At 47.1% G+C, this 27520-nt stretch overlaps 1 protein-coding gene across 1 annotated transcript; it reads right to left on the bottom strand.

Annotated features, from left to right (window-relative positions):
- Positions 1-23452: 23452 nt before the first annotated feature.
- On the bottom strand, positions 23453-24160 carry LOC138487555 (zinc finger protein 436-like). Its single transcript, XM_069614036.1, has one exon. It carries the CDS (start codon positions 24158-24160, stop codon positions 23453-23455), a length of 708 nt encoding a protein of 235 aa, XP_069470137.1.
- Positions 24161-27520: the final 3360 nt, after the last annotated feature.

Genomic DNA, 27520 nt, shown 5'->3' with positions numbered 1-27520 from the left:
GTTGGTAAATATGTGCGCGACTCACCATCTGCCTGGAAAAAGTGCGTGAAAAATACGTTGGCAACACCCCCGCCAAAAGAAGAATTGTACGCTGTCTGAGGAGACAGGACAACAGAAGAAGTGAACGCTGTTTGAGGAAACAGGCCCAGAAAAAAGAGAAAAAGAAAGCTGTCGGAGGTAACAGGGAGCACGAACTTGAAACGCTGTGAAGTAATCGCCTGTGAACTGAAAAGAAGTACAGAATCCACCCACTCGCTCTCCACAAAAAGCACGTAGAAGGAAATGGCGTACTACATGTACCTTTTAAGGCGGGCCACACGTACAACGTCACTTACGCGTGTACGCGCTCAAGCCCTTTCCTCCAATCACACGACTTGACACTCGGGCGTGCTTGTTTTTTTCCACGCGCCATGGACCACTGTGCCCACATCACGAGGGAAACGCCCGCGCGCATAACGTCATAGACGCGCCTACACGCCGAGGGCCTTTGGCCCAATGAAATCGCATACGTGTGCTGACGCGCTTACCTTGAATTACCTCGAATTACACGCAGACGTGCATGATTTTCACGTGCCAAATCACTCCGTATCAAGCACACGGAAGACCACGCTCCTGCCCAGAAGGCCGAATTACTGCCCCCCAGAGCCCCGAGCACGCTCCCACCTGCCATCTACTGCTGCCTGACTGCCTGCTGCCCACCTGCCCTGCTATTTGCTGCCTGTACATCAGCCAGGGGTGCAGTTGCTGTGACCACCCCTGCTGGAACCGAAGACTCCCGACTGGTATTCCATCGCACCACAGCCCAGGACCCAGTTGCCCACCCACTCCTGCCTCTGGGGTTTCCATGTCAGGCACAACACCATCTGGCACCACTGGCAACCCCCAGCCAGAGAGGCAGAGGACCACCAGCTTCACAGCCACCGAAGTTGGTGTCCTGGTGGAGCAAGTCCTGGGGCAGTATGATGCCCTCTACGGAAGTTTGCGCGCCGACAAGGACGGACCCGGATCTGGACGGACATCGTGACTGCCATCAACGCGGAGGGGGTGGCAGTTCGCCTATTCCATCATGTCAAGAAGCGCTGGGAGGACTTCAGGTCCAGGACCCTCAGCAAGGCCTGGCGCCTCTTGAAGGCAGCGGATGCTAAGGGACGCCGGGGCCACCTGTCGGAACATCAGATGAGGGTCCTGGAACGCATATCCCCAGCGCTCCACGTCCAGGTCCTTGGGAGGCAGACCCATCTGGAGTCGAACGGTAAGTGTACATGCATACTGATTGTATGCTGTGCGTGTGGTGGTGTGCCAGTAGTGTGCAGGTTGCACATGTGGTTTTGTTGGGCCATGTATGTACAGGGCCGTGAGGCTGACACATGCGAGGCCTCTCATGTGTGACACATGGATGGTGCATGTGTGTGTGAGCTTGCATGCAAAATGCTGATGTGTGGGCACACATGTTTGGATGACTGTGTATGTAAGTTGGGATGGTTGTGGTGTCACACATGGATGTCGGTTCCAGCTGCATGTATCTGCACCGTGTACATGTGCATGTGTGTGTATTTGACAAGGGTGCAACAGTGATGCAACATGGATGCCTGGGACACTGATATGTAGAAGACTGATTGCCAGATGTGACATGGATGCCAATCTCATCACTGCGACAGATGGTGGAGGTGTACACATGCATGTAAGTGTGGTGCCGTGTATGCATGTCTAGTGCACTCCCTGTGTTTCATGTGATGTCTGGCTCACCTTTGGCTGCTCATAATGTTGGATGTGTATGGATGGTGCTGGCTGTTGCCATATGGCTGTGGAATTGCTCATGTGTGTGGGTTGACATGCCATGTGTGTTGGGGATTGTGATGCCATGTCTGAAGTTTGACACTGCAACTCATGTGCAACTGTCATGTGTGTATGAGACCATTGTACAGTGCCCTGATGCCTGTCTCCTATCTCTCCCTGTCTGCAGCGTCAACTGATGAAGAGGGCGGAGAGGGTGCTGTGGAGCACAGCGGCAGGGATCACACCACCAGCCGGAGACGCAAGGCCCGGCTCCCCTCCCGGGTTGTCATCTTGTCGGGGAGTGAGGAGTCCGGTGCCGCGTCCCAGGCCGCAGCTGCCGAGGGTAGGTCCAAGAGGCGGAGATCAGAGTTGGACTCCTCGGCAGCAGAAGGGGCAGCTGAGACCCCACAGGGTCCGCCGGCGGAAGATGGCACGGAGTCATCCAGGTTGGTGGGAGGTTTGGTGGAGGAGGAGGCCGTGCAAGGGACAGAGACAGGGTCTGGAGGTGGGGATTCCACTGGTGCTAGTGGTGCAGCACAGGGGCAGGGACAGGAGGCAGCACAGGCCGCCGCGGAGCTGCCTATGTGTAATCCTGTCCCCGATCTTGTGTCTGCATCATCTCGCACCAGCAGGGATGCCTACGTCCAGACCCGTTTTCAGGGAGGGGATCCGCTTACGTCAACTGGCCTTCCTCTCCCTGCGGACGTGGCTATCCGGGACCGGGTTGAGCCTGTCCTGAGTGTGGTGGCGACGCGTCAACGGGCCATGCAAGGTGATATGCAGTCTTTTCATGAGGAGACTGCAGGTCATCTCGTATGGCTCGTTGACCACGTCAGCCTACTGGGACAGGTCCCCCAGGCCGGATTCCTCCATTTACTTGAACTTGCTACGACCCCCTCCTCACCTGAACCCCCTATGCGCCAGTCGTCCTCCATACCATCTTCCCACCCATGTATCACCTGGGTGCCCTGTGGAGCTGCCTCTGACCGTGCGGCCAAGCTGGTGGAGGACAGATCCCTGCCATAGTCGGGAGTCGGACGTCTAGCAGGGGTGGCCACCTCAACAACTGCACCCCAGCTGGAGGAGGATGTGCAGGCAGCAGGAGCAAGGGCACAGGCACAGGCACAGGCACAGCAGCAGCAGCGGCAACAAGGTGGGAGCCATGATGGCTCGGGGCCTTCAACAACAGAGGGGCAGGCATCGGCCGGAGGGCAGGAGGACCCAGGACGGGAAGTGTCTTCCGTGTGGCAGCGGTTGGGCCAAGCCATAGATGAGGAGCGGCAGCGGGCGGAAGAGGCACGGCTCATGATGGTCAGGGCGGAGATGCCTCGAGGCGATTAGCAGGGAGTTGGAGGAGAACATGCCGTCGTCCCTGCGAACCCTCGGGCCCATGGAAGAGGACCGCCTCCAGGACATTGAGCAGGAGTTCGATGATGCCCTGGCCCGGAACATCCAGAAGTGAGCCATCGGACTAGCCCGTTGCCCTTGTAAATAGTTCTTTAGTGTTAAGTTTCCTTTCGTTTTTTCTTTATTTTGGTTGCACTTGGACAATGCACCACGTTTCTGTATATATTTTTTTAATAGGTAGATTTTTGGATAGGTTTCATTTCTTCAGTTGGGCTCATGGACCCTGGATTGTTGTATGTAGTTCACCATCGGATTCTTCTTTCGTTTTTTTTATTTCACCATGGAGCAATGGTTTTCACTTTCTTTTTTCACTTGGATTTGCTTTGTTGGACTGTGACTTCGGACACCATTTCTTTTGGATTTCTTGTTTTTCATTCTTTCACGGACATCCAGCTTTTCTTTTTTTATTCCCATTGTTGTTTGTTTGATTTTAGTTACATTCATGTTGTGTTTAATACATTTTTTTCTTCATACTTCGATGTGTGGTATTATCTCATTGGTTTCATGCATGACAAGATATGGGTTTTCACATTCACTTGCAACCATTGTGTGTGTGTGACGGACATGTGTTCATTTACATATTTGCCATTGGGGTTGTATCATGTAATTGCCTTTTCTATGTGGGTGGATGCAATACTTGGTCGGGTCTTTGTGCTGGGTAGGCTGGCCATAAGGGCCGTGATTGAGGATCGTCATGAGCTGGGGGCAGGGGGACATGAGTGGGGGCCTGCTGGCAGGTGCCCCGCACTGCTGGGGGGTGGGGGTGCAGGGGGACATGAGTGGGACATGGGTGGGGGCCTGCTGGCAGGTGCCCCGCACTGCTGGGGGGTGGGGGTGCAGGGGGACATGAGTGGGACATGAGTGGGGGCCTGCTGGCAGGTGCCCCTGACTGCTGGGGGGTGGGGGTGCTGGGGGACATGAGTGGGACATGGGTGGGGGGCTGCTGGCTGGTGCCCCGCACTGCTGGGGGGTGGGGGTGCAGGGGGACATGAGTGGGACATGGGTGGGGGCCTGTTGGCAGGTGCCCCACACTGCTGGGGGGTGGGGGTGCAGGGGGACATGAGTGGGACATGGGTGGGGGCCTGCTGGCAGGTGTCCCACACTGCTGGGGGGCGGGGGTGCTGGGGGACATGAGTGGGACATGGGTGGGGGCCTGCTGGCTGGTGCCCCGCACTGCTGGGGGGTGGGGGTGCAGGGGGACATGAGTGGGACATGAGTGGGGGCCTGCTGGCAGGTGCCCCTGACTGCTGGGGGGTGGGGGTGCAAGGGGGCATGAGTGGGACATGAGTGGGGGCCTGCTGGCAGGTGCCCCGCACTGCTGGGGGGTGGGGGTACAGGGGGACATGAGTGGGACATGGGTGGGGCCTGCTGGCAGGTGCCCCACACTGCTGGGGTGGGGGTGCAGGGGGACATGAGTGGGACATGGGTGGGGGCCTGCTGGCAGGCGCCCCGCACTGCTGGGGGGTGGGGGTGCAGGGGGACATGAGTGGGACATGAGTGGGGGCCTGCTGGCAAGTGTCCCTGACAGCTGGGGGGTGGGGGTGCTGGGGGACATGAGTGGGGGCCTGCTGGCAGGTGCCCCTGACTGCTGGGGGGTGGGGGTGCTGGGAGACATGTGTTGGTGTTCATATTGCAACGTGATATGTGGCTTGGCTGGGGGGCATGCCCATGGTGGATGGGCTGCCTGCGGGACATGACCAGGGGTGGGGGGTAGTCCCCTGCATTGGGGACTGCCTGCAGGGGCCTTGGAGGGGGTAGAGGGGACACCTGGGAGGACCCACACTGCCAATTCACGTGTAGGACTCCCCGCGCACCCCCGAAATACACGTACCCAGGCCAATCGCCGGTGAAACTTCCCACGCACCCCTGAAATACACGTACCCAGGCCAATCGGGTGTGAAACTTCCCACGAACCCCAGGAATACACGTACCCCACTCGCACAGGCCCTTTCGCGTGTGAAACTTCCCGCGCACCCCTGAAATACGCGTACCCAGCCCAATCACGTGTAAAACTTCCCGCGAACACCAGGAATACACGTACCCCACTCGCACAGGCCCTTTCGCGTGTTGAACTTCCCGCGCACCCCTGAAATACACGTACCCAGGCCAATCGCATGTGAAACTTCCCGCACACCCCTGAAATACGCGTACCCAGGCCAATCGCGTGTAAAACTTCCCACGAACCCCAGGAATACATGTACCCCACTCGCACAGGCCCTTTCGTGTGTTGAACTTCCCGCGCACCCCTGAAATACACGTACACAGGCCAATCGCATGTGAAACTTCCCGCTCACCCCTGAAATACGCCTACCCAGCCCAATCACGTATAAAACTTCCCGCGAACCCCAGGAATACACGTACCCCACTCGCACAGGCCCTTTCGCGTGTTGAACTTCCCGCGCACCCCTGAAATACACGTACCCAGGCCAATCACGTGTAAAATTCCCGCGAACCCGAGGAATACACGTACACCGCTCGCACAGGCCCTTTCGCGTGTGGAAGTTACCACAAAACCCGTAATACACGTTCCCCGCTTGCTGTTTGCTGTTTGGCAGTCCGCTAAACTGGTCCAGGGTTGGCGCAGCCCTTTGCGCTGGATTGGGGATTTTTATGGATTTTCCTTGCGCGAGGGCGTTCTTGGGGGCGTAACTGGCGCTGCTGCAGGGTCGCTGCGCCACTCTGCGCCACGGCTGGTTTTGGATGCGAAAATCCATGAATACGCTGTGCGATGTAATGCATTTTAGCGCACGCGGCTGGTGCAGTCTATCGCACTCGCACACTGTGCGCCAGCCGTGTGCGACACTTTTGTGTGAATTTCTATGAATTACCCTGTTTGTGTTTTTCCCGCATGTGGTGCACTCCTTCTTGATGTTTTATGCATTGCTTATTTTTTCTGGTTTTTTGACCTGAGTTGGGAGCACATAGGTGTCCATTTTTGGAGGCCCTAGCGAGAACCTGAGGAGCTGAGCGCTTTCTGCTGCATTCCCAGGAAGGTGAGGCCAGGCTCCAGAGACCAGTTTGACTGTGCACAACCGAGGAGGCATAGCAGACGCTGAGACCACAAAATGTCTGCCTGATCCCTTGGGCATGGCTGCATGCCCCGGATGGAGCAGAAAATTAGGAGAGGTCCAGCGTAGAGGGAGTTGGAGGGTCGACAGGCACGTGTGTGCACCCTCGCATGAAAGCACAAGGCACAGGGCCTCATTATACGGTAGGCGGTAAGGGTTAACGGTCACCGGTAATGGTACCGGTGACCGTTAACCCTTACCGCCTTACTACGAGGTCCCTTGGCGGGACCCGACATTAACGGCTGGTCTAGACCAGCCGTTAAAGTAGGGACCCGCAGAGGGACCAGGGTGCTAATTACGGTACCGTAATTAGCACCATCCCCATTCCCATTCTGCCCTATGGGGCGAGAATGGGAATGGGGAAGGGCAATGGAGGAAGGGGGAATTACCGCCCGCCAACCTTGGAATAGGGCGGTAATTCCCCTTTCCTCCAAGGTGGTGCCGGTAATTTACCGGCATGTACCTAATAGCACCTTGGTCCACCGCCTACCGTGTAATGAGGCCCACAATGTGGTATATCATTTTATAAACTTTTACTTTTCTCTTTTTAAATATTGAGTAGCACCAATAGTGCAGGGATCTCCCCACTGTGGGGAAAGTCTGCATTGGGTAGTAGTGCATGCGATTTGGAAAAAAATAGATTTTTCCTGAGGTGGAGGGAGAGAGCACATCATAAAGGTGTAAGGAGATTTTGGAAATGACGTCATAAGTAGTGTAGTGTTGTAGTAGAATAGTGCATGTGGATTAAAGAAGGGAAGCTCCTCAGTTGAGAAGAAAGATGATGTTGATAGTAGAGTAGTTTAGATATGTGGATGTATAGTCATTTTTGTTATGGATGTGGTACCACACGGCGCAGAAGTGATTATGTTTTTTGATTTGTGAAAAATAAAAAAAGTAGTAATTTTGATATTTATGGGTGTTTTATTGTTGTGCTTAGGGGTTTGTATGTACATTGGTGAGTTTAGAGGATAGACTTGTGTTAAAATGTTGAGAAGAAAAAAAAAGTTGACAATTTGTATTGTGAAATTGGGAAACATTTAACTGGCTTTTGTGGATGAAAAAGTATTTTAGAATTTTAGTATATTAATATTGACAAGGGAGAGGGAGGGAAACTCACAAAGGGAAGAGGCATTGGGCACTGCTGGTCCAGCGTTTAAATGGGGATCAGGGAGAGAGAGACCTGTCAGCACCATGGTGACTCCATTGGCGGACTTGAGAAATGTCCACAGCATAGAGACAAGATAGTGAAATATCACTTCAAGTGGGTAAGTGACACAGCAGGGCAACTATGTACACCGGAACGAGAGGGCCCCCACAAGCGATATATCATAGGGGACGTGTATGCCTCTCTCACAGCAAAATGTAAGGGCCAGAAGCCGAAGAAAATACAGGGTGTTCAAGAATTGTGGAAGTTATGTGAAGACGTGGGGTGCCCATGAACAAGGGGGAGAGTGTGAAAGGGTGTGAGCACCAAGGCCCAGGATGTCTCTGCTGCCGCAGCAAGCACAGCAGCTGCTGTGACGCGCTCAGCCACTCCCATAGCATGGTCAGTTCCTCTAAAGGCGGAAGCAGGGTACACCAACCCCTGATATACTCCCGACAGATGAAAAGATATAGTAAAATATACCACCACACATGGCAGAAGTACATCAAGGGACTCAGCACTACCCTTGTTACAGAAATAGGGAGGAGCGTGCGGAGACAGATAGACTAAGTGTTGGAAGAGGCAGAAGAGGAGCTTGTGTGCACAGCAAGGGAGAAAGAGGAGGTGCGGCGATGTGAGAACCCACCACTTGATCAATGGAGATAATGTTCAAATTGGACACTGAGCCTGTTCCTGATACAAATTTGCCACCCCATGGGTAATTAAAAAATGATTCAGATTGAGAAACCAGGGAGGTGAAAATGGGGTCCCATGAAGAAGGGAAGGAATGGGACAAAAGGCCCTGGGTGGAGAGACTCAGGAGAAGACCGATCTGTATAGTGGTGGCAATGCCCACAGGGGGCGGGGAGCAGGGAAATATTAGGGAAATAAAGACACAGTTCCCCCCTATTACAGAAAGGCTGTGTGGGTGCTCAGTATGTGCCTTGGCCAAACATGAGCAAGGAAAATGTGATGACTAGCCTACCATCCCTCACCGCGGGTGAGGGAAATTGATTCATGCTGGGATAATATTAACAGTAGACGACATGAAGAGTTTTCTAGCCACCCTATTGGGGGAACAAGCTAATGATAAATGGCAGACATGAGGGCGCAACAATAAATAGAAATGCCCATGACAGCATGCCATTCAATAATTTCAGGACCAATGTATGGAAGGTACTAAGGGAAATGTACGCTCACGGGAAGTGCTCAGAAGTGTGTCGGTGGTTTGGCGGTACATTGGTTCCATTGCATGCTGTTTGAAGTTGCTGCCACACCCACCAAACTCCGTGAAGCTACATATCAGATCCCAGCTCCTGAGAGCGTGCTCGTGGGAAGTGCTCAGAAGTGTGTCAGCAGTTTGGCAGTTTGGCGAGGTGGCGAGAGGTATCATAGCGAAATCCTCGTTACTCGTATGCTGTACAATGTTAATGTTAAATGTATTTGTATCATGCACCATCACCACCGAAGTGGCCTACTGTCGGTCGTGGCGCCCTTGCATCTTTTGGAAGTAGCAGCCTCATAACTGACGAGGCTGATAGCAGCAAAAAGCTGGGAAATGAGCCGACGGAATCAGCAATGGAAGTGTTGTTAATTTAACTATTATTCCCGTGCTGTTTTCCACATGGTTCACATTCTGAGAAGTAAAGCCAACCAACCAAAAGAATCCATGTAAGAAGGTGGCTTAATTGTCAGTGGCTCCATTCAGCGTTATATGTGAGTCAGACAGTACGCAAGGTCGAATGTCAGTTGTGGAGGATAGTGAGCCATCTATCTCTACAGATGTGTCCTATTGTCCCTAATTTATGCATAGCCCAGCTTATGTGAAGAACAAGACGTGTCAGCATCAGTATTGAATATTAGTGCGGTAGGGGTGAGTAAGGCTAAGAAAGGTTGGCTTTTGCACACTTAGAGAGAAAGTATCAGCTAAGCTACGAATATCGGCCACTACATTTACACTGAAGCAAGATCAAGTAATTGACACTAGGCAATTGTCCCCAATCTTCTGCACTTTGGGGAAAAAGTGGAAGTATAGGGAGCAAAATGGGAAAAGGTGGTGGTTAAGAAGTCCTTAGAAACAGAAAGAGAATATGACAGTGATGTCCATTCTGTAAGAGCCGATCCAATGTACTCTTGGAGTAAGGACCGGGGGTAGGCAAACCAAAGAAGCAGGCAGAGTCAGATTTAAATTGCTTATACTGTGGTCGCCTGTTTGGTAAAAGTGGGGAAACTCCTCTTAATTGACAACCCATCACGCCCATGCCTTCTCAAATCCCAAGATCTGGCGCAGGTGGACTTTTAGAATGAGAGTATTGTGGATGTGGTTAGGATTTCATTTCTACTCCTAAGTATTAAGGACTGTGATATTGGCTGTGTATCAAGCCTTTCGGCTGCTGGGGCATCATTTGAGAAGTATATGGTTCTTTGTCTGCAAGAGACTTGGATGCTCGACCCCCCTATTATCGAAGGATTTAATGTATGCCATTGTCTTGGGAGGATAGCTCAGGGGCAACACGCTCATCTTGGAACAAAGACAACGCGGAGCAACACAGAATTGATCCTCGGGTCCGTGCTTAGAAACCTCTGGGTATTAAGCGCATTATAAATAACCAATCACAATTACAATGTCAAGGCAAATAGGGGTGATAATAGTCGGCCATTTGGGGGACTGTTGACTGTTATTTGGGGTGGTTCAGGTTGCTCAATTCATCAAATTTATTCTGTAAGAAACTATATTTTACCAGCGAGACTGGAGAGGAGAGATTTTATTTCAGATGTGGTGCAACATTGTTTATTATTTAATGATTATTTTAATCCAGCCAATGCTGAGATTGATGCATTTTTGACAATTATATCTGACCTTTTGCATACTGAAAGCTCTGAATATTCATTCCATTCAATCCTCCTCACTCCTCCATTCACTCTGTCCTCCCACTTCCATATCACTCCTATTGCTGGAGATTTTTCCTCCACCTTACCTCCAAATCCATAGTTTGGCACTGTGGTAATGGCACAGTAATGCAGTGGTAACTCTGTTACCACTGCATTACCACCATTTTCGGCAACACTGCCAAACTCATAATGAGGCCCATATGGTCCCATGGCTAATATAACAGATCATTACAATGAGTATCACGATTCATAAGTGGCTATAAAGTGAAACAACATCAAATTGCAGAATTCAAAATACATTTAAATGATGAATAAGTAACACTAATACTACCGCCCTAGTTGAGGAACTATTTTCCATGTGAAATCCACAATCACCCACAAAATTATTATATTTCATTACTAGAAAACTGCATAACAATTTCAGATTGTAGTATTCAAGGTCCATTTAAATAGAAGCAAAAGGATTAGGAACAGCAGTGGAGAGGAAACCCTAACCATATAATAGTCTGCAACTAGGCACTATAATTCATTCTTTCTTGGATGGGTTCAGAATGGCTCATGGCAATACCGAGATCCTACATCTTATCCACCAGGCCTGGGCCAAATAGGTGGAAATCGCAAAGACGACATCTAGGTCGTTCAATTTCTTGCACAGAGCTTCTGCCTCATTGGGAGATTATATTCCTCTATTACTTAAATATAGGTTTACATTTTTGTTGAGGCCCCTTTATGAAAATGTTGTGAGCTTTCAAGCTCTTCAGAACGGGATGGACATCGACTTGACTGGTCCTTATTCCAGCAAGACTTAAAGAAGGCCATTGGCATAGTACCCAATCGCAATTTAATGTATAAGGACCTATTTAATAGATTGTTAAGGAAGCACAGGTACACTTGTTTGGTATTTAAGTAAGAATAGCCTCTTGACAGTGCCAAACACTTGTTGACATCATTCCCCATGGACCACTCTACATGTGCTTCCATGACAGTTTGTCTACTTTTCAGGGTGATCACAGAGGGATTTAACCAGAACTCCCCTAAATGTACCCGGTGTACGTGATCCCTTAGGTGTTTTCACCATGATAGAGAACTTGCATGTTGGTGCCCCAGCTGTTCTAACAGGGCTTCCCTATATTTAATCAAAAGTAGATTGCTGGACCAAATGTGTACCGAGTAGAGAACTGGCTTCAATTGGAAATGAACGCCAATAGATGGTAGCTATGTTCTAGATTAGGCTAGATATTTAGCATGCTGGGGGACAACGACTGTGAACAGCTTTTTTATAAAAAGAGTTTTCGATCACCCTCAATCTAGAGATGTTGCAGCACCCCCACAATTCTGCACTGAGCATCGCCACTGGTAGGGTCTGCATTTGATAGATTATCAAAGCCGAGAGGAGAATATTGTTACCAAAAGATTTGGAATAGGTCAAGATTGCACTGCTCCTTTTCCTTATGATAAGGTTGGCTTTAACAATATGGTTTTGATAATTCATGTTTCACCCAAACCTGATTCCGAGGTAATCACAGAAAGGGACATCCTCGATTCTCGTTTACCTTATACATAGTCTCATACAGGAACGAGATCTAGACTTTTCCCCACACCTCAGCAATTTGGTTTCATCTGTGCTAAGTTTAATTAGGCCACTTGGGATGCAGGACATGGGGACACCATCACCCTCAAACATTTGCAATGGAATCTTTTCAACCTATGCTGGGAATGTCAGATGTGTGTGTGGGACGGTATATTATCAGGCACCCCATTAAAGAACACATTAAACAAGGTGGAGAATAAAATGCCAACTTGTCTAACACCCTTCCCCACAGAAAAGCGGTTAGTGCATTACTGCGTCAGTATCCACGCAATTTTGGATTTCAAGTGCAGCTGTTAAGCTCACCTGGACCCCACAGGGGTGTCAATCGGACCCGGACAGCTGCGGTCTCCTTCAACGTGATGCGTAGTGCAGAGATGACTGTCTGGACTAGCCCGCCTAGTCTTGTCTGCTGGACCCGAAGAAGTATTTTCCTGCAAGTGGGACAGGGACTAACCACCTGTGGGTTTTAGTGATGGCCTCCCAACTGTTCTCGCTCTCCCCCACTATTCACCTCCGATATCCCCTTAGTAACCTCACCTTATGTTTGTAAAAGATGAGCTCTCCATCCTGCGTGTCTTGCAGGGGCGCATAGATACCAGTTACTTCACTGGTTTGAAGGCGTTGGGAGAGTTCTGGTAAGTATTGACTCTGAAGTCCCTGGCGGGATTGGTAAGTATCAAGTTCAAAGAGTTCAATGTGCCCGATGTTCACTCTTGTCCCCTTCCTTCCTTAAGTTGCAACTGAGTTCGTGAGAAGAAGGTCTCATAGCTGCTGCTGGCGTTCAGGTAAGAGTCTGTTACCCAACGCTGTCCGGTAACTATTGCATGCGTTAACGTGTTGTTTTTCTCCCTCTTTACAGATGCGGCATATGAAAATGTGGAGAGTTATGGAATAATACCGCCGGTGGTAAATCAGGTAAGTCTATGGTGGTAAGAGGTTGCATTTGTTGATTCCCTTGGCTCACCTTGTTTTTTCTTGTGTCCCCTAGGTGCCGGATTACGGCGAAGAAATGATGGAGACAGCACCGGATCGAAAGATGCTGTGAGAACTGGTGAGTATGGCGCCGTGCTGGAGCTGGTGAAGCGACGCGTGCAGGACTGATGTACTTTCCAGGTCCGGAGATTAAATGGTTCCGGAATTAGGTGAGGAATTTGAAATAAGTTTGTTTTCTAACCTTGTCCTTTTCTCCTTCTTTATTCTAGGAGCTCCGGATTCGAGGCGGGCGTGGCAGAAGACTGGATGCTGGCTGCAGGCACGCGGGTGTGGCAGAAGACTGGATGCTGGCTGCAAGCATGGTGAGGGTCACACTGCTGGATGCAGAATAATGTGAAGCATGTGCTGCTGTTCGGGTGTGGTTTAAAAAGCCTCCAAAGTAGTTCCAGGTAAGAAGTTCCCTAGAGCCACGCCCAAGTAAAAAATAGTCCCTGTAACAAAATAGTCCCATCCAGGCCTCATGTAGGCTTGGACTCTTTTGCAGCATGGTCTGCATAAGTAAAGTCTATGAGCCTGGCGCCTAAGGCGCCAGGACTGAACCCAGACAGCCCCTAGCCGGGGCTGCTGAGGTTTAAACAAATGTCTGGATGCCTGCTCCCGGAGCGGAGGGCCTTGGTCCTGATGCCCGGGGGTAGGCATCATGACAGCAGCAACCAGTTCATTATTTTTCTTCATGCAATTCTCGTCAAACCTGGACTTCCTCTTCAGTTGGATTCAGGAAACTGCTTTATGATTTTTGTTAACAAAGGGAGCAAGACCATACACCATATGGCACCAGAATCTGGATGTTCAGCGTTAGAAATATGTAAAAAGGATTCTAGAACTGCCAGCTTCAGGGATGGCTGCCTGAAGGCTGAGCTCCTGCACCTGGACTGAATCCCTACCCTACACTGTGATGGCTGAACCAACTTCACCTGATACAAAACAACCCGCTAAGAGGCAGAAGGGGACTGGTGAGAAATCCTCAGATGAGAGAGTGGATAAAATTCTGGACATGCTCACAAAGCTGACCTTGGATGTGAATGAGATTAAGGATAAGATGTCCAGTGCAGAAGAGAGATACTTGGAACTCACTTCAAACTTTAACAGAGTGGAGTCTCATCTGACTAATGTGGATAACACAGTGGAAAGGATGGGAAACCAAATCAGGGACTTACAATCAAAAAATGAAAGACTGTTTCTGAAGCTCTCTGAACAGGAAAATTTTTCCAGACGGAACAATCTGAGGGTGGCTGGCCTTCCTGAGGACTTGGAGAGGGGCAAGCCACTTGAATTTATTGAGAGAGTTTTGGTTTCTATCCTCAAGCTGGATCCCAAGATTCATCTAGAATTGGAGAGGGCTCATAGGAGCTTGGGACCTAAGCCAGCGCAAGGCCAGCGATCCAGACATTTTGTGGTTAAGTTCCTGCGCTTTCCAACCAAAGAAATGGTGTTAAGGAAGGCCCGTGAATTACGTGACCTGACTTGGAATGGACACAGAGTGATGATATTTGGGGACCTCAGTCGGGATGTCTTGGATAAAAGAAGAGAGTTTAATATGGCCAAAGACAAAGCAAGACTGAAGAACCTCAAATACTACATGGTGTATCCTGCAATCTTCAGGGTGATCAAGGATGGCAGGTTGTTCTCCTTCAATGACAACAAAGGAGCTGAGGCTTTTTTGAGTGACCTGGAAGGGACTGAAAACGGGAATGATCCTGAGCAGCCTATGGAGGCTATGGAGGCTACTGTGTCTGCTTCACAGAGAATACCAGCCAAAAAGAAGAGATAGACAAACTGGATTCTCAAAAAGCGGTGGAGTTGGTTTTGTTTTTTTAATGTGTTTTATTCATTTTATTTGATTTTTATCTGATGTCATCCACTTGCAATTATTTTAGATGTACCGATCGTTAAATTCAGTTGGGATAGATGTTTTCGTTTGAACACAGTCACGGGCCATTAGAGGAAAGGACATGGCGCTTTTGACGCTCCTGCACGTCGTTTCATGTCACGGGGACATGATTAATGGAGGCCGATGCGTATTACGATGGATACGCATGTGAATGGAGGACGCTGTGCTGGGGGAATGGGCTGGCGGTAGGTGAAACAATTCACGAATGAAGTACTCGGAAATGCCCGCAACCGAGTTTCTCCCGCTTTCTCCCTTCCTTGCCCTGCCTCCGGAGACGCCTGTACGCCTGTACGCGGCCTCTAACTGAAACCGGGTCTCCCACTTACACGCATCTACAGAGACCTTCCCTGAGCCTTCGACTGTTCTGGCAGCATGAAGGTCAATGGGCACTGCCAGACGCTGTTGAAGCCTGCTTGGGGTGTCACTTGAAAAACGCTACAACAAGCCCATGTTTATATGTGGTCTATGGTGGCTGAGGCAGAGATTAACGGCGCGCTCATGGAGACTTGCAACGCCCCTCCCTCTAACGCTGCCTTATCATTCATTATACCATGATCAGTGATTTTATCTGACTTGATTGCTTTTATCTTGGTGACCGCAGCCTTGAAATGTGTTAAAGCATAAACAGGGGAAGTGCAAACAGGCATACATTATGGTCTCAGTTACATGCAGGTGTCTTCTACTGTGGCTACGCACCTGAATGGATTGAGTCAGATATTTTCCTGCCTTGTGTGGTTCATTTCTCTTAGGGTACATAGTACAGGGCATTTCATAATTGGCTGATTGATTATAAATCCACAGCACGGGGAATACATATCTGAAATGGAGTGTTTGATACTGTTGTGGCTTAGGGAGAACGTGGTGGGTCAGGGGAATTCCTTTATTCTGATGGCAACTGGGTGGGTAATAGTATAATAGATTACTTATGACTTCAATGGTCCAAATGACTCGCTATGGACCTTGCCATGCCTGGGCTGGAACTATTCTTAAGCTGTGGATTCTGAGATGACTTGGGTATTAAGCCTAATGGTATACGGTGTCTCTCACTAACTTGTGTAAGTGGATGTCGGGCATCATAAGTGTAGTCATTCACCTATGGTCTATTATTTAATGAGAGTAATTGGGTTAATGGGATTGTAAAGGCGAATTCTATATGCTCTGTGTTATTGGGGTGGTTACTGGGCTGCACACTGTGGAAATGATGTGGCGGACTTGAATGGGTTAAAGGAGGGTTGATGGGTTACTTTGATCTCCATGCTTCTCTGGGGTTCTTGTGGATAGTGTTAGGGGTTATAGGGGTGGAATATTAGTTATGATTGTCACTGCATATGCATTGGGTGTGGATTCTGGGGTAGTTGCAGTTCGAGACTTTACTGTTTTTTGTAAATAACTGCACTCAACATCACCTTACAGTCTTGCGGGGTGTATCATTTGTTTTGCTATTGTGTGTTCATGGGCTTGCTATGTCTGTGTTTGTTTTGTATTGTTTTGTGTTGTTCTGTAGTGTTTGCATATTTCAGTTTGCTTGCTCCCCTTTAGTTTTGGTTTGGATTTTTCCAAGTTTAATAGGATTGGCCAATATGACTGGTTTTGATTTGAGTCCAAATGTCGTTGAGTGATTTGAGAATGTGTACCTGGAATGTTAAGGGCCTAAATATTCCGAGGAAGAGGAAGGAAGTACTGAACAGACTGAGGAGGGAAAAGACGGATATTGCCCTCATCCAGGAAACTCATTTGTTGAACGAGTCTGTGCATCTACTCCGAAATAGATGGTTTACTAAGACCTTTTTTAATTGCTATGGTTCTAAATCAAGGGGGGTGGGTATACTGCTGCGCAAAGGCCTAATGTTTCAGGTGGAGAAAGTGGTAATGGATGATGAGGGGAGGATACTTCTTATTGATGTTACATATGAGGGTAGATTAATCACAATTGGTTCGGTTTACGGTCCATGTAGTAGTGGTGGCCCTTTTCTTAGGATGCTATCGACGCTATTGAGGGAGATGAGAGGGGAACATGTAATTTTAGGAGGAGATTTCAATAGTGTGATTGACGGTAAAATGGACCGTTCGGCGCAATGTAGATTTACTGCTGGAAACAATAGTAGATCCTTTAAAGAATTTGTGGATACTCAGGATTTAATTGACGCTTGGAGATTTTTTAACCCTGCAGTGAGGGAGTTCTCCTTTTACTCACCGGTACATGACTCTCATTCGAGGATTGATTATTTTTTCATTTCTGAACGGTTGGCTGAGGGTTTGAGGGAGGTAACTATAAAAGAAAGGAGTATTTCAGATCATTCTTTGATTATGATGCAGTTGAGTATGGGACAAGAAAGGTCGGGGTTCACTAGGTGGCGGCTTAAAACTCATATTTTAAAAGAACAGGGGATTGCTGATTCTCTGGACAGTTTCACAAGGGATTACTTTGATATTAATACTGGGACCGCATCTGATGTCATGGTCTGGGAGAGCTTCAAGGCGACTGTGAGAGGGGAACTGATGAATATTACATCGCGGGTGCGGAAAAAAACCTTGGCGGAGATTCAGGAGTTGGAAAGGGAACTAGAAAAGGTGCAGAAGGATTTTGCAGTGTCCAAGCGACCTGAGGATAAATTGTTGGTCGGACGGTTCAGGGACTTACTTAAACAGAAAATGGATGCCCAATATGAGAAGGGTATGTTTTTTATGAAGCAAAAGTTTTGGGAACAAGGTGACAAAAGTGGGAAACTGTTAGCGAATAGGTTACGGGGACTATCGGATGCTTCTTTTATCCAAAAACTAGTTGATGACAATGGTGTTCATATTAGTAAGAAAGATGAGATATGTAGTGGTTTTCGGACATTTTATGAAACTTTATATCAAGAAGATCAGTTCCCAAGTCAGGTAGACATGGACTCCTTTTTTGATAAAATTGTTATGCCAAATTTGAGTGTGGACCAAGCTGTGATGATGGATAGCCCTATTGAGGAAGAGGAAGTGTCAGTAGCTATTGGTCAGCTCAACAAGGGTAAATCACCAGGGATAGATGGCCTTCCGGTAGAGTTCTATCAGACACTGAGTAGGGTTCTTGTACCGTTCCTGTGCAATCTGTATAATGGGTTTATGCGGGATGGTTTGCTTTGTCCCACTATGAAGGAGGCTTGTGTAATTGTTATCCCGAAGCCGGGGAAAGACGGTAAGAGATGTGAGAATTATAGACCGATTTCGCTCCTGAATGTGGATCTGAAAATCTTCAGCAGGATTCTGACTAATAGGTTGAATATGTGCATAGGCAAACTGATCAGTGGATCACAGGTTGGTTTCATGAGAGGCAGATACGGTTATGATCATATTAGGACGTTGATAGATTTGATGGGTCTACCGAAGACGAAGACCAGGGATACCTTGTTGTTATTTATGGATGCAGAAAAGGCTTTTGACAGGGTCAATTGGTCCTTCCTTTACCACACACTCAAGAGAATGGGATTTGGGGACACCTTTATTAAGATCATCAGGGCAATGAATTCTAATATCAGTGCAAAGGTGTGGGTCAATGGAGTTATGTCCTCCTCTTTCTTGTTATCTAGGGGAACTAGGCAGGGTTGTCCATTGTCTCCGTATCTGTTCAATCTGGCCTTGGAACCTCTCATTCTATACTTGAAGCAAGAACAGGGCCTTCGGGGGCTTAGATTTGGAGACACGGAAATGAAAGTGCTATGCTACGCTGATGACATGACAGTGATAGTGTCTAATCCGGCTGAGGGATGTGTACTACTTAAACAGATGTTTGATGAGGTGGGACGTTTATCGGGCCATAGGATCAATTGGGGAAAGACTGTAGCATTTCCTTTGGATGTTAGTGTCCCGCGTGATGTCTTGGGCTCTTGGGACTGTCGCTGGGAGGTGGGAACAATGAAATACTTGGGTATACATCTAGTTCGGGATTTGAAAAGAATGACCGCTTTCAATGTGTCAAAGATACTGGAGGTACTTAAAAGGGATATATTGAGATGGGGCCGGTTGCAGTTGGGAATTTGGGCCAAGGTTAATGCTGTTAAAATGGTACTTTTGCCGAAGGTTCTATACATCATACAGTCCATTCCCTTGAAGTTTACGAGGAAAGTTATTGCTCCTATTGATAAAGTCTTCCGGGATTTTCTTTGGGGAGAAGGCAAGCGGCCCAAAATTCCTAAATTTATTTTGCATGGTCCAGTAGATGATGGAGGATTTGGATTCCCGAACTTGATGAATTATTGCACAGGTTTTCTCTTGCAAAAATCGACCCCATATTTTTCTGAGGTTCATGAATATGTTCCCAATTGGTATATAATTGAGAGTTATCAGTTTTCGCCTTATGCGTTGAGAGACCTCTATTCAATGTCTAAATTGCCTGCCTCAGTACAGAAGCTGCCCACAATGGGTGCGACTAGGGAAGCGGTGCTGCGCTTTCTGGACTTTGGAGATGAGAATGATGGGTTGCACTATGATGCGTCTTTATGGCAAAATGCATGTTTGCAATTGGAAAATAGGCCCTTATGCTGGAAAAGCTGGATAGGTAAGGGCATACTTAGAGTCCGTGATGTGTGGCATAATGGTGACATGATCTCCTTTGACCAGTTGAGAACTTCCTTTGGTATTGGAGCTAGAGAAAGAAATCGTTATGAGGCCTTAAAGATGCTCTTGACTGAGAGGACAGGGATGTTAGACGGAGGCATGACTGAGAGACCTGCATTGTGTGAACTTCTCCGTTCAGCATCGTTTGGAGTTTCGACTTATCTGAAGCTGATGCCGGCGGATGAGGGTGATGTGAGAGCATGGGATAAGCTTCGCCAGACCTGGGCGGATGATCTTGGGGTGGACATCTCGGTTCGGGAATGGATGTATTTACTTCATGTGGGAGTACAGGCAAAGATGGACTTGCAGCTGCGTTATATCAGGCAAAGGATCCTCTTTAGACTATATTGGACTCCGTCCAAGATGGCCAGATTGGGTCTCTCGGACACTGATTCATGTTGGGGCTGTGGATGTGGTGTGGGCTCTTTGTTACATATGTTGTGGACGTGCCCGAGAGTTTCCGACTTCTGGACTGGGGTATTGGATAGACTGGACCTTGTATTGGAAGAAAATCTTCCTCGCTCTTTCCTTTCAATCATTTTGTTATCCAACAGGGGTAGAGGAGACAGAGCTAGGGACCGTATGGAATGGATCAATAAAGGGTTGATTTTGGCAATGAAACAAATCCTACGGGTCTGGAAGTCATTGAAGAAACCGAGCGTGGATGGGTGGTTATCAGATATGCAGGTCTTGTCGAACTTTGATAAAGTTCTGCTCATTGGACAAGGTAGAGAGGGTCGTTACTCTCGACTTTGGGGACCCTTTAATGACCTATTTGGCTGAAGGTTGGGTTCCTAGTCTGGGGGGATAATCCCTGCCTTGGGATGGGGATGCTTTGATACTTCTGGAGTTGGGGAGCTGTTCCGTTGGGTGTTAGTTGTGTGTTTTGGTTTCTTGTTGTCTTCTCTTAATGGTTGAGTGTCAGGAATTTTTGTTCAAATTGTATTTGTTTTTGCAAATATTATCGATGTTCATATATTCAGTATCATTTTGTTTATTTCTAAGTTACTTTTAGATTTTACAATCTGAACACGATGCAATGTACTGGAGATTGTTTTTCTTTGTTTGTTGTTAGAATCTTTAAATAAAGTGATTAGAAATATGTAAAAAAAATGGGGATCAGTTTATGATAAATCAACAGAATAATATTCTTGAGGTCAGTCTTCCCATCTCAAATGCCTATTATTTATTGATGGACGTAACACGTGGGCCGTCTCAAACGATATACATTTGCCAAGTCTGTGCCTAGGGTTATAGTCATAGGGTAGTGAACACTTTCACCGCTTTGGACAACTTCTAATGACTTTGCCTGCTTCCAGTTTCTTACACCAATTAGTATATAATCAAAATTGCTAATGGTCCTGTGGTTATGATAAGTAGGCTCAGGTGGTTCACTTTGTAGCCTCCCATCACACACCTTAGAACCCAAATTATTAAAAGGCTGGACAGTCTGTAAGGCACATTTATAGGATTTCCTTAGCTTTGGTGAAGTTATGGGAGGAGAGTACCAAATCAAGTCCTCCTCAATAGCAACAAACATTTTATGTAAGGGTTCTCTGAAGGTTTAGATCTCCCGCAGTTAAAAACATTGTTTTGTTTAATGTATCACCCACCCATGTTGCTACCCCGTTATATAATGTCCTCATATCATTTAAGCCATATGTCTGTTACTCTTATAGATGTTGAATAGCAAAAATGTATCACCTCCTGGGATTTCAATAAATAGGCCTTGTATATCTGATGAACCTGTATCGATACAGGCTCCAGGTCCATGTTTCCGGAACACATATTGAGTCTAAAGATGTAATAAAATCAACCCATTTGAGGTCGTCCTGATGTTTGCGTCGGTCAGCTGTGTTCCAAGACACCAGACTCAGCTCCTGCATATGACCCTCTCTTGTGTTCATTCAACAGTATCACAAAAAAAATGGCAAACAGGGAAGGGAATGTCAAACACTGATTCATGCGATGTTGAAAAGTATCGGTTCTGGGTTGGGCAAGCGGGGAGGCGGATGCCAAACACCAACTCATACGATGTTGAAGGGAATCGGTTCTGGGTTGGGCAAGGGTTGGTAGCAGCTTCTGCATGGATTAAATCAACAGGGGATGGACCTCTCCTCTCAATGTGAAGGCCTGCTGGAGGAATAGTTCAGAGGTCAATTGATAGAAGCCCCTATGCAAGTTCGTCATCACGGAAGGTACTTGTGATATAATCTTGGCTACCTTCTCCTAGGGTATGAACAGTCCTAGCTTCAATAGTATCTTTTCTCATGATTGACAATCAGTGTTGCTGATGGCGTATAGATACATTTATTGATAAGATTGTCTTTCCCCTCCTGTTTTCCTGATATTAGTTTTGGTTCATTAGTCATGTGTAATACTACTCCTCTAAGGTTATAATAAGAACGTATTAATAGGGGTGTATGTCATTTCTAAACTTGGTAAATAATCTCCCCATGGCCGATAGCCATTCCCCACAACAGTATGAAGTCCATCAACTGAGGCTTTGGGGCCTTTTACCACGTAATTTCTAGGTGGCATATGGCCCATAAATGGGGGTGAATGGCTTTTAATATGATTTTCAATCACCTGGAAAATGGGATTCCATTAGCAGGCATTTGATTAGTAAGCAGGAAATGGGTAGACACAGCGATCCTAGGTGGTGGCCGAGCCACAGTTGGATTCATCAAAGTAGTTAGGTTTTTCAGATGTTGCTTGACTATGCCAATCTCTTTTTTTAAATAACCAATAGATTGTCGCAAACGTCTGAAAGCAATTGGAACAAGTTCACCACTGTGTGCTCAACAGGTTTACCTCTGTTAAGAGGGCAACCAGGCAGGCTACTTTCTTTGAGCCATTGACAGGTGGAATGTGTGGCGTTGCTTGATGCTTCAACATCCTCTTTGAAGTACAATTTGAAGAGTATCATAAAATACGAACCAAGTCATTAGGAAATGCCCGACTGGCTCAAGGGACAGCTTTAGTCTCCCCCCTGACACCCCCAAACGACATTCATTTTTTAAATAAAACCAGATGCACACCATAGGCCAGTCCCAGTCAAGTAGCGATGGAAAAGATATGATAACGTGATTGCACTGCAAATTCACAGATGTATCACAAGTTAAAAGTCAGTTGTGACTGATGGAGCAGGTCTCAGATCACACCATAAATCTGTAGCTCGGTCAAGATAGCAAGAATAGCTTTAAAAATGAAATGGACTTCTGAGTACTTTTAATAGTAGGTGTCCAAAGAGCATGTAACAAGTGAAGTAAGGCAAGAAAGCAGGGGCTGTATAGAAAACATACAGGCTCACAGCCCTTTGCATAGTGCCGCAGACTGCCTCACCCTTGTCCTCTGGTTTTGCTGAGGACTTGATATCCAGCGTCTTCTTGAGCAGGGTGGGCCGGGCCACCAGAACAGCAAAGCGGCAAGACAGGGACCTGTGGAGGGGGCAGACTGCCTTACCCCTGTCTCTGGCTTCACCGAGGGCTCGATATCCAGATTCTATTGGGGCAGGGTGGGCGGGTCAACAGAACAGGAAAGCAGCAATACAGGATGCTGTTGAGGTGGGAGACTCCCACAGACTACCTTGTCCTTTTCCTCAGTCTTCAGCGAGGGCTCGATATCCGGCCTCTAAATTTCTGCAGCAGTTGGCCAACCTGCTTAGCTATCTCACTGGGAATGCTGCATGAGCCATGCAGGTTATAAGTAGACCTTTGCTGTGGGTGCTTAACCTATTTAACATTTATAGCATGCAACATTCACCCAGAAGATATCCTGGCAATAAGTGCTTGGTTCACAGGAGAGTGCAGCAGGGCTGTTTATGCAGGACTTCCAAGATTCCCAAAAGATTAGATAATGATCAGGAAATGGATCAGTGGTTGGATGGAAATTCCACGTTGTGGCCCCTATATCACCTCCAGCCTCAAATGGGCCACTTGTGGAACTGTTAGGAATGTACACGTTTCTCTGTGCAAAATACCTCTTGATTTTATTTCCAATAAATAATGCACCATTGTAATGGAAGTCCTTGTCCAACATACACATGGCTTTAAATTATATGAATGAAGATCCTCTTGCTCTGTACACTAGTATGGTCAGTCTCTAGTATGGCGCCTTCGATGCCTATTAAGATGTGAACTATCAGTGAAGCTTTTCTCACACTCCGTACACTGGTAGGGTTTCTCTCCAGTGTGGGATCTCTCATGAACCTTTAGGTTTGATGCACGGTTAAAGTGCTTACCACATTCTGTACACCCATAGGGCTTCCCCCCTGCATGGATACTCTGATGCTTGACCAGATCCCTGCTATAAGTGAAGCTTTTCACACACACTGAGCACCGGTATGGTCGCTCCCCAGTATGGATCCTTTGATGCTTCCTCAGGGTGGAGGGGGAACTGAAGCTTTGCTTGCACTCTGTGCATTGATAGGGCTTCCCTCCAGTATGGATCCTCTGATGCTGCTGCAGAAGTGAGCTCTGAGTGAAGCTTTTCACACACTCTGAGCACTGGTATGGCTGCGCTCCAGTATGGTTCCTCTGATGCCTGACCAGATCCGTGCCATAAGTGAAGCTTTTCACACACTCTGAGCACTGGTATGGCTTCTCCCCAGTATGGACCCTCTGATGCCTCTGCAGATGTGAGCACCGAGTGAAGCTTTTCTCACACTCCGAGCACTTGAAAGACTTTTTCCCTGTGTGGGTTCTCAGATGTCTTGTCAGGTGTGACGTCCATTTAAAGTGCTCATTGCTTTCCATGCACTCGTAGGACTTCTCCCCAGCATGCATCCGCTGATGGCTGCTCATGCTCTGTTGAAAGAAGCAGGTTTACTGTTTATTATTTTATGTCATCGTACAGACAAAAAAACAATAGTTCTAGCACAGAGCTGATAATCCTTGTTTTACTCTCCCCTCACAAACCCAGTGGGCGATCCCGTGAGAAGCCACGTTTGTGAGCTTTCGCCAATCAGGAGAGAGACATGGATAAAATGTACTTGTTGGGAGAATCCTACACAGACTTACATGTACAATATTCAGTACAAATCTAGTCGTATTTGCCCCCCATACATGAACAGATGAGACCTGATTGATTGATTATTTATATAGCGCCAATACACAATGTGTTTCAAAGCGCTTCAAGGCCGGGAGGGAACAAGGGAGAAAGTCCTTGATACATAAAGAATGAGAAATTACCTATCATACTCGGCCTAGCAACATTTCTGATAGTGCAAGAGCTTTTGACAATAAAAAGGAGGGGAGGGCGTGGGACGGAGAATGAGACAGCATAGCGGCTACCTTACTAGACCTGACGACAATTATGGTAGTGCCAGAATTTAACAAGAGGTGGGGGGGGGGAACAGGGAGAAGGAGAAGAACAAAACAAGCAACTATCCTACTAGGCCTGACACATTTCTTTTTAGATAGTACTGGAGGTGGAGAGGGAGGAAAAACAAATGCGGGAGGGGAGGCAAACAGGCTCCTATCATACAGGTCAGGGGACGTTTCTGATAGGGTAAGTGCCGAGGATGGAAACAATGAAGGGAAAGGAGAGTGGAGGGGACATCAGGAGGGAGACAGACATCTCAAGCAAGTGGCAGGGGGGTGAGATAAAAGAGGCAAGCATGCAGGCGACCAGGGGGGGTAGAGAAAAAGGATAGAAAGAGAGGTAAGGATAGGACAGAAGATGATTGCAACTAAGCTAAATGCATCATAACACAGCCACATTCAAAACAAGCTAAATGCATCATAACACAGCCACATTCAAAACAAGCTAAATGCATTAAAACACAGCCAAATCTGAAACAAGCTAAATGCACCTGGGCATGAATTTCACTTTCACTGTTTGATGCAGTATTTTTCTAAAAGCAGACATTCACTGGGGAACAATAGAATTATCAATGAGTAGCTTTCGACTATGGGACTATATTCCATCCAGAGGTTCTGAGGGAAAGTTGATAGACAATGAAAGTGGAGCTCAAGTTTATGATGCCATTCGGTACCTGAGGTGGAATATACCCCATGACTGATAGCTGCCCAAGCATAATGTTATGTCATCTATGCAGAGGCGCATGTAGCATTTCAGCTGACCTAGGCCCAAACAAGTGCTTGTGCCCCTGCTTTACTCTGCCCCATTTACCCGCCTACGCCCCTTATCAAGACTCCTCCCCCTTCAGCCCTGATCACCTTAAAAGATATAGGAGGATGAATAAAATTGAAGTGGAAAAGAACATCGTTACCCCCTTTGATTTTTAGGTGTTTCTATTAAGTGGTGTATAGCTGGGATTTCAGCCTGGATTCAGCACTTAGAATAAACTACATTCACAATATTTCCCTGCACTTGCAGGAAGGTGCAATTTGTTCTGAATGTTTGACTTTCAATACTTAAAATCACTGCTCAAAATGTGCACTCACTGAGTTACTGTCACACTACACAAGTCCATTGGCTTCTGATAATTGACTCTTGGCGAGTTAGCAATGGTGTACTCTCTGAGTATGTATAGAATTGAGGTGGAAAGTGCCTTTTTATGGCTTGCTACTAGTTTGCAACTTGAAACATTTCCCCCTGCATAAAATAATCTCAGTTTTGCAGACCTGACTGACCTTTACATGATACATGAGAACACAAATCACATGATAAACTAACTGGAAATTTTGATAAAGAAATCAATAAATAACCATTTGTACCTCCTTTTCTCCATCATAAATGAAATATGTCCCCAAATACCAAAGCTAAACTGATGTATGACTAAAACATTTAATTTGGGCCACTATTCTAGTCATGCCCATTGGGTGCACTACTACTTATTACTGATAACATACTTGCTCAACCCACGTGAGCCACTCTAAATCTCTCCACAAACTCAGCAATTCATTCTGAACCTTGCTTTAAGAGATGAGCAAAAATCTCTTAAGGACATGATGAAACTTACACTGAACCCAAAATATGACCTAATGCAGAACTCCCTGACCTCCACCTCACCCAAAGCTCCATCTGCCTTGTTGGAGGACATTTAGATCATGGAGTAAAGACATATAAGGGAAATATATACAACAGCAAAAATAAAGTTAACCACACCCCGAGGAGAAACAAGTGCTCCACCAACCAATACACACTGCCCATCGCCATGAGAGTTCCCTAACAGAACCATAGCTCCTGCGCGGTCAAAAGATTTCACAAACAGCCAGAATCACTGGGATGCTGTGCTTTTCCTGCTTCCCTCAGTTCTTATATGACACTGGCGAGGTAGAGAAAATGCTGGAAGCCTTGCCCGTGACATCACAGCTATTGATTATTAATTCCATAATCCTCTGCTGTGATATTACACTGGGACAATATGGCATTGGGAAAAGGGAGAAAGTGCCATTTCTAGACACAACACTGTGTCTTGGGCAGATGGTGTGCTGAATGCGTGTCCTCGCCCCGCTTCTACCCTTCATGTTAAACTGTGTACATCCTGATGCATTCATTAAACCACAAGTAGATATCACACAAGTGCTAGTTCATGTGTTATCTCAGATGGCACAAACAGAGGGCAGAAACGGGTCAGTGGTGCGGACTAGTAGGAGGGCGGATACAGGGGAATGTGTGTCTCTAAGGTGAGGGGGGTGCAGTGCATAGAAGATGGGAGTGCCAGCAGCTGATGGAGACTCATTTATTACTTAATGAGAAGCTAAATTGCGGTAACACACTATAGCTCATCTAACACTACTGACAATCCTCCTCTTCGCTCCACATTTGCCAATTGATTGCTGTGCATGTTGCATGCATTATAGAAGATCATTTGGGGTAATAAATATTTCCCTTCCCCCCTTTCCTCTTCTCTGTCACAGATCACTTGGGTAATAGGTTTTCTCGCAACTCACCAAAATCATTCAGCGATCGTCCAATACTCTCTGCCGCCAAATAGAGGTAATGTCCGGGTCTCTCTCAATATACATCCAACACATCTTTGGAACTTTTAGAGTACTATATTTAGTCCAATGAAGGATCGAAATATAAAAGACACACTAGCTAGTTTTGTTTAATAAGAGTAAAATAATACTTAATTCTTGAGAATTTCTCTTCAGCCTAATACTCGGAGGCTCGCTCTGATGTTTGAATCTTAGAGTATATAATCTCATACATTATATGTAACTAGAACATGTTACAATTAGTATTATTCACCA

The sequence above is a fragment of the Ambystoma mexicanum genome, chromosome 9 (assembly GCF_040938575.1).
Source record: "Ambystoma mexicanum isolate Mex_15411 chromosome 9, UKY_AmexF1_1, whole genome shotgun sequence".
In the NCBI taxonomy this organism is placed as follows: Eukaryota; Metazoa; Chordata; class Amphibia; order Caudata; family Ambystomatidae; genus Ambystoma; species Ambystoma mexicanum.
Note: the sequence above shows the minus strand (reverse complement) of the source record. Positions and strands in the feature narration are given on the sequence as shown.

Excerpts from the sequence above, each read along its gene's own strand:
- LOC138487555 (XM_069614036.1), bottom strand. The coding sequence starts at position 24,160 with ATGAGCAGCCATCAGCGGATGCATGCTGGGGAGAAGTCCTACGAGTGC.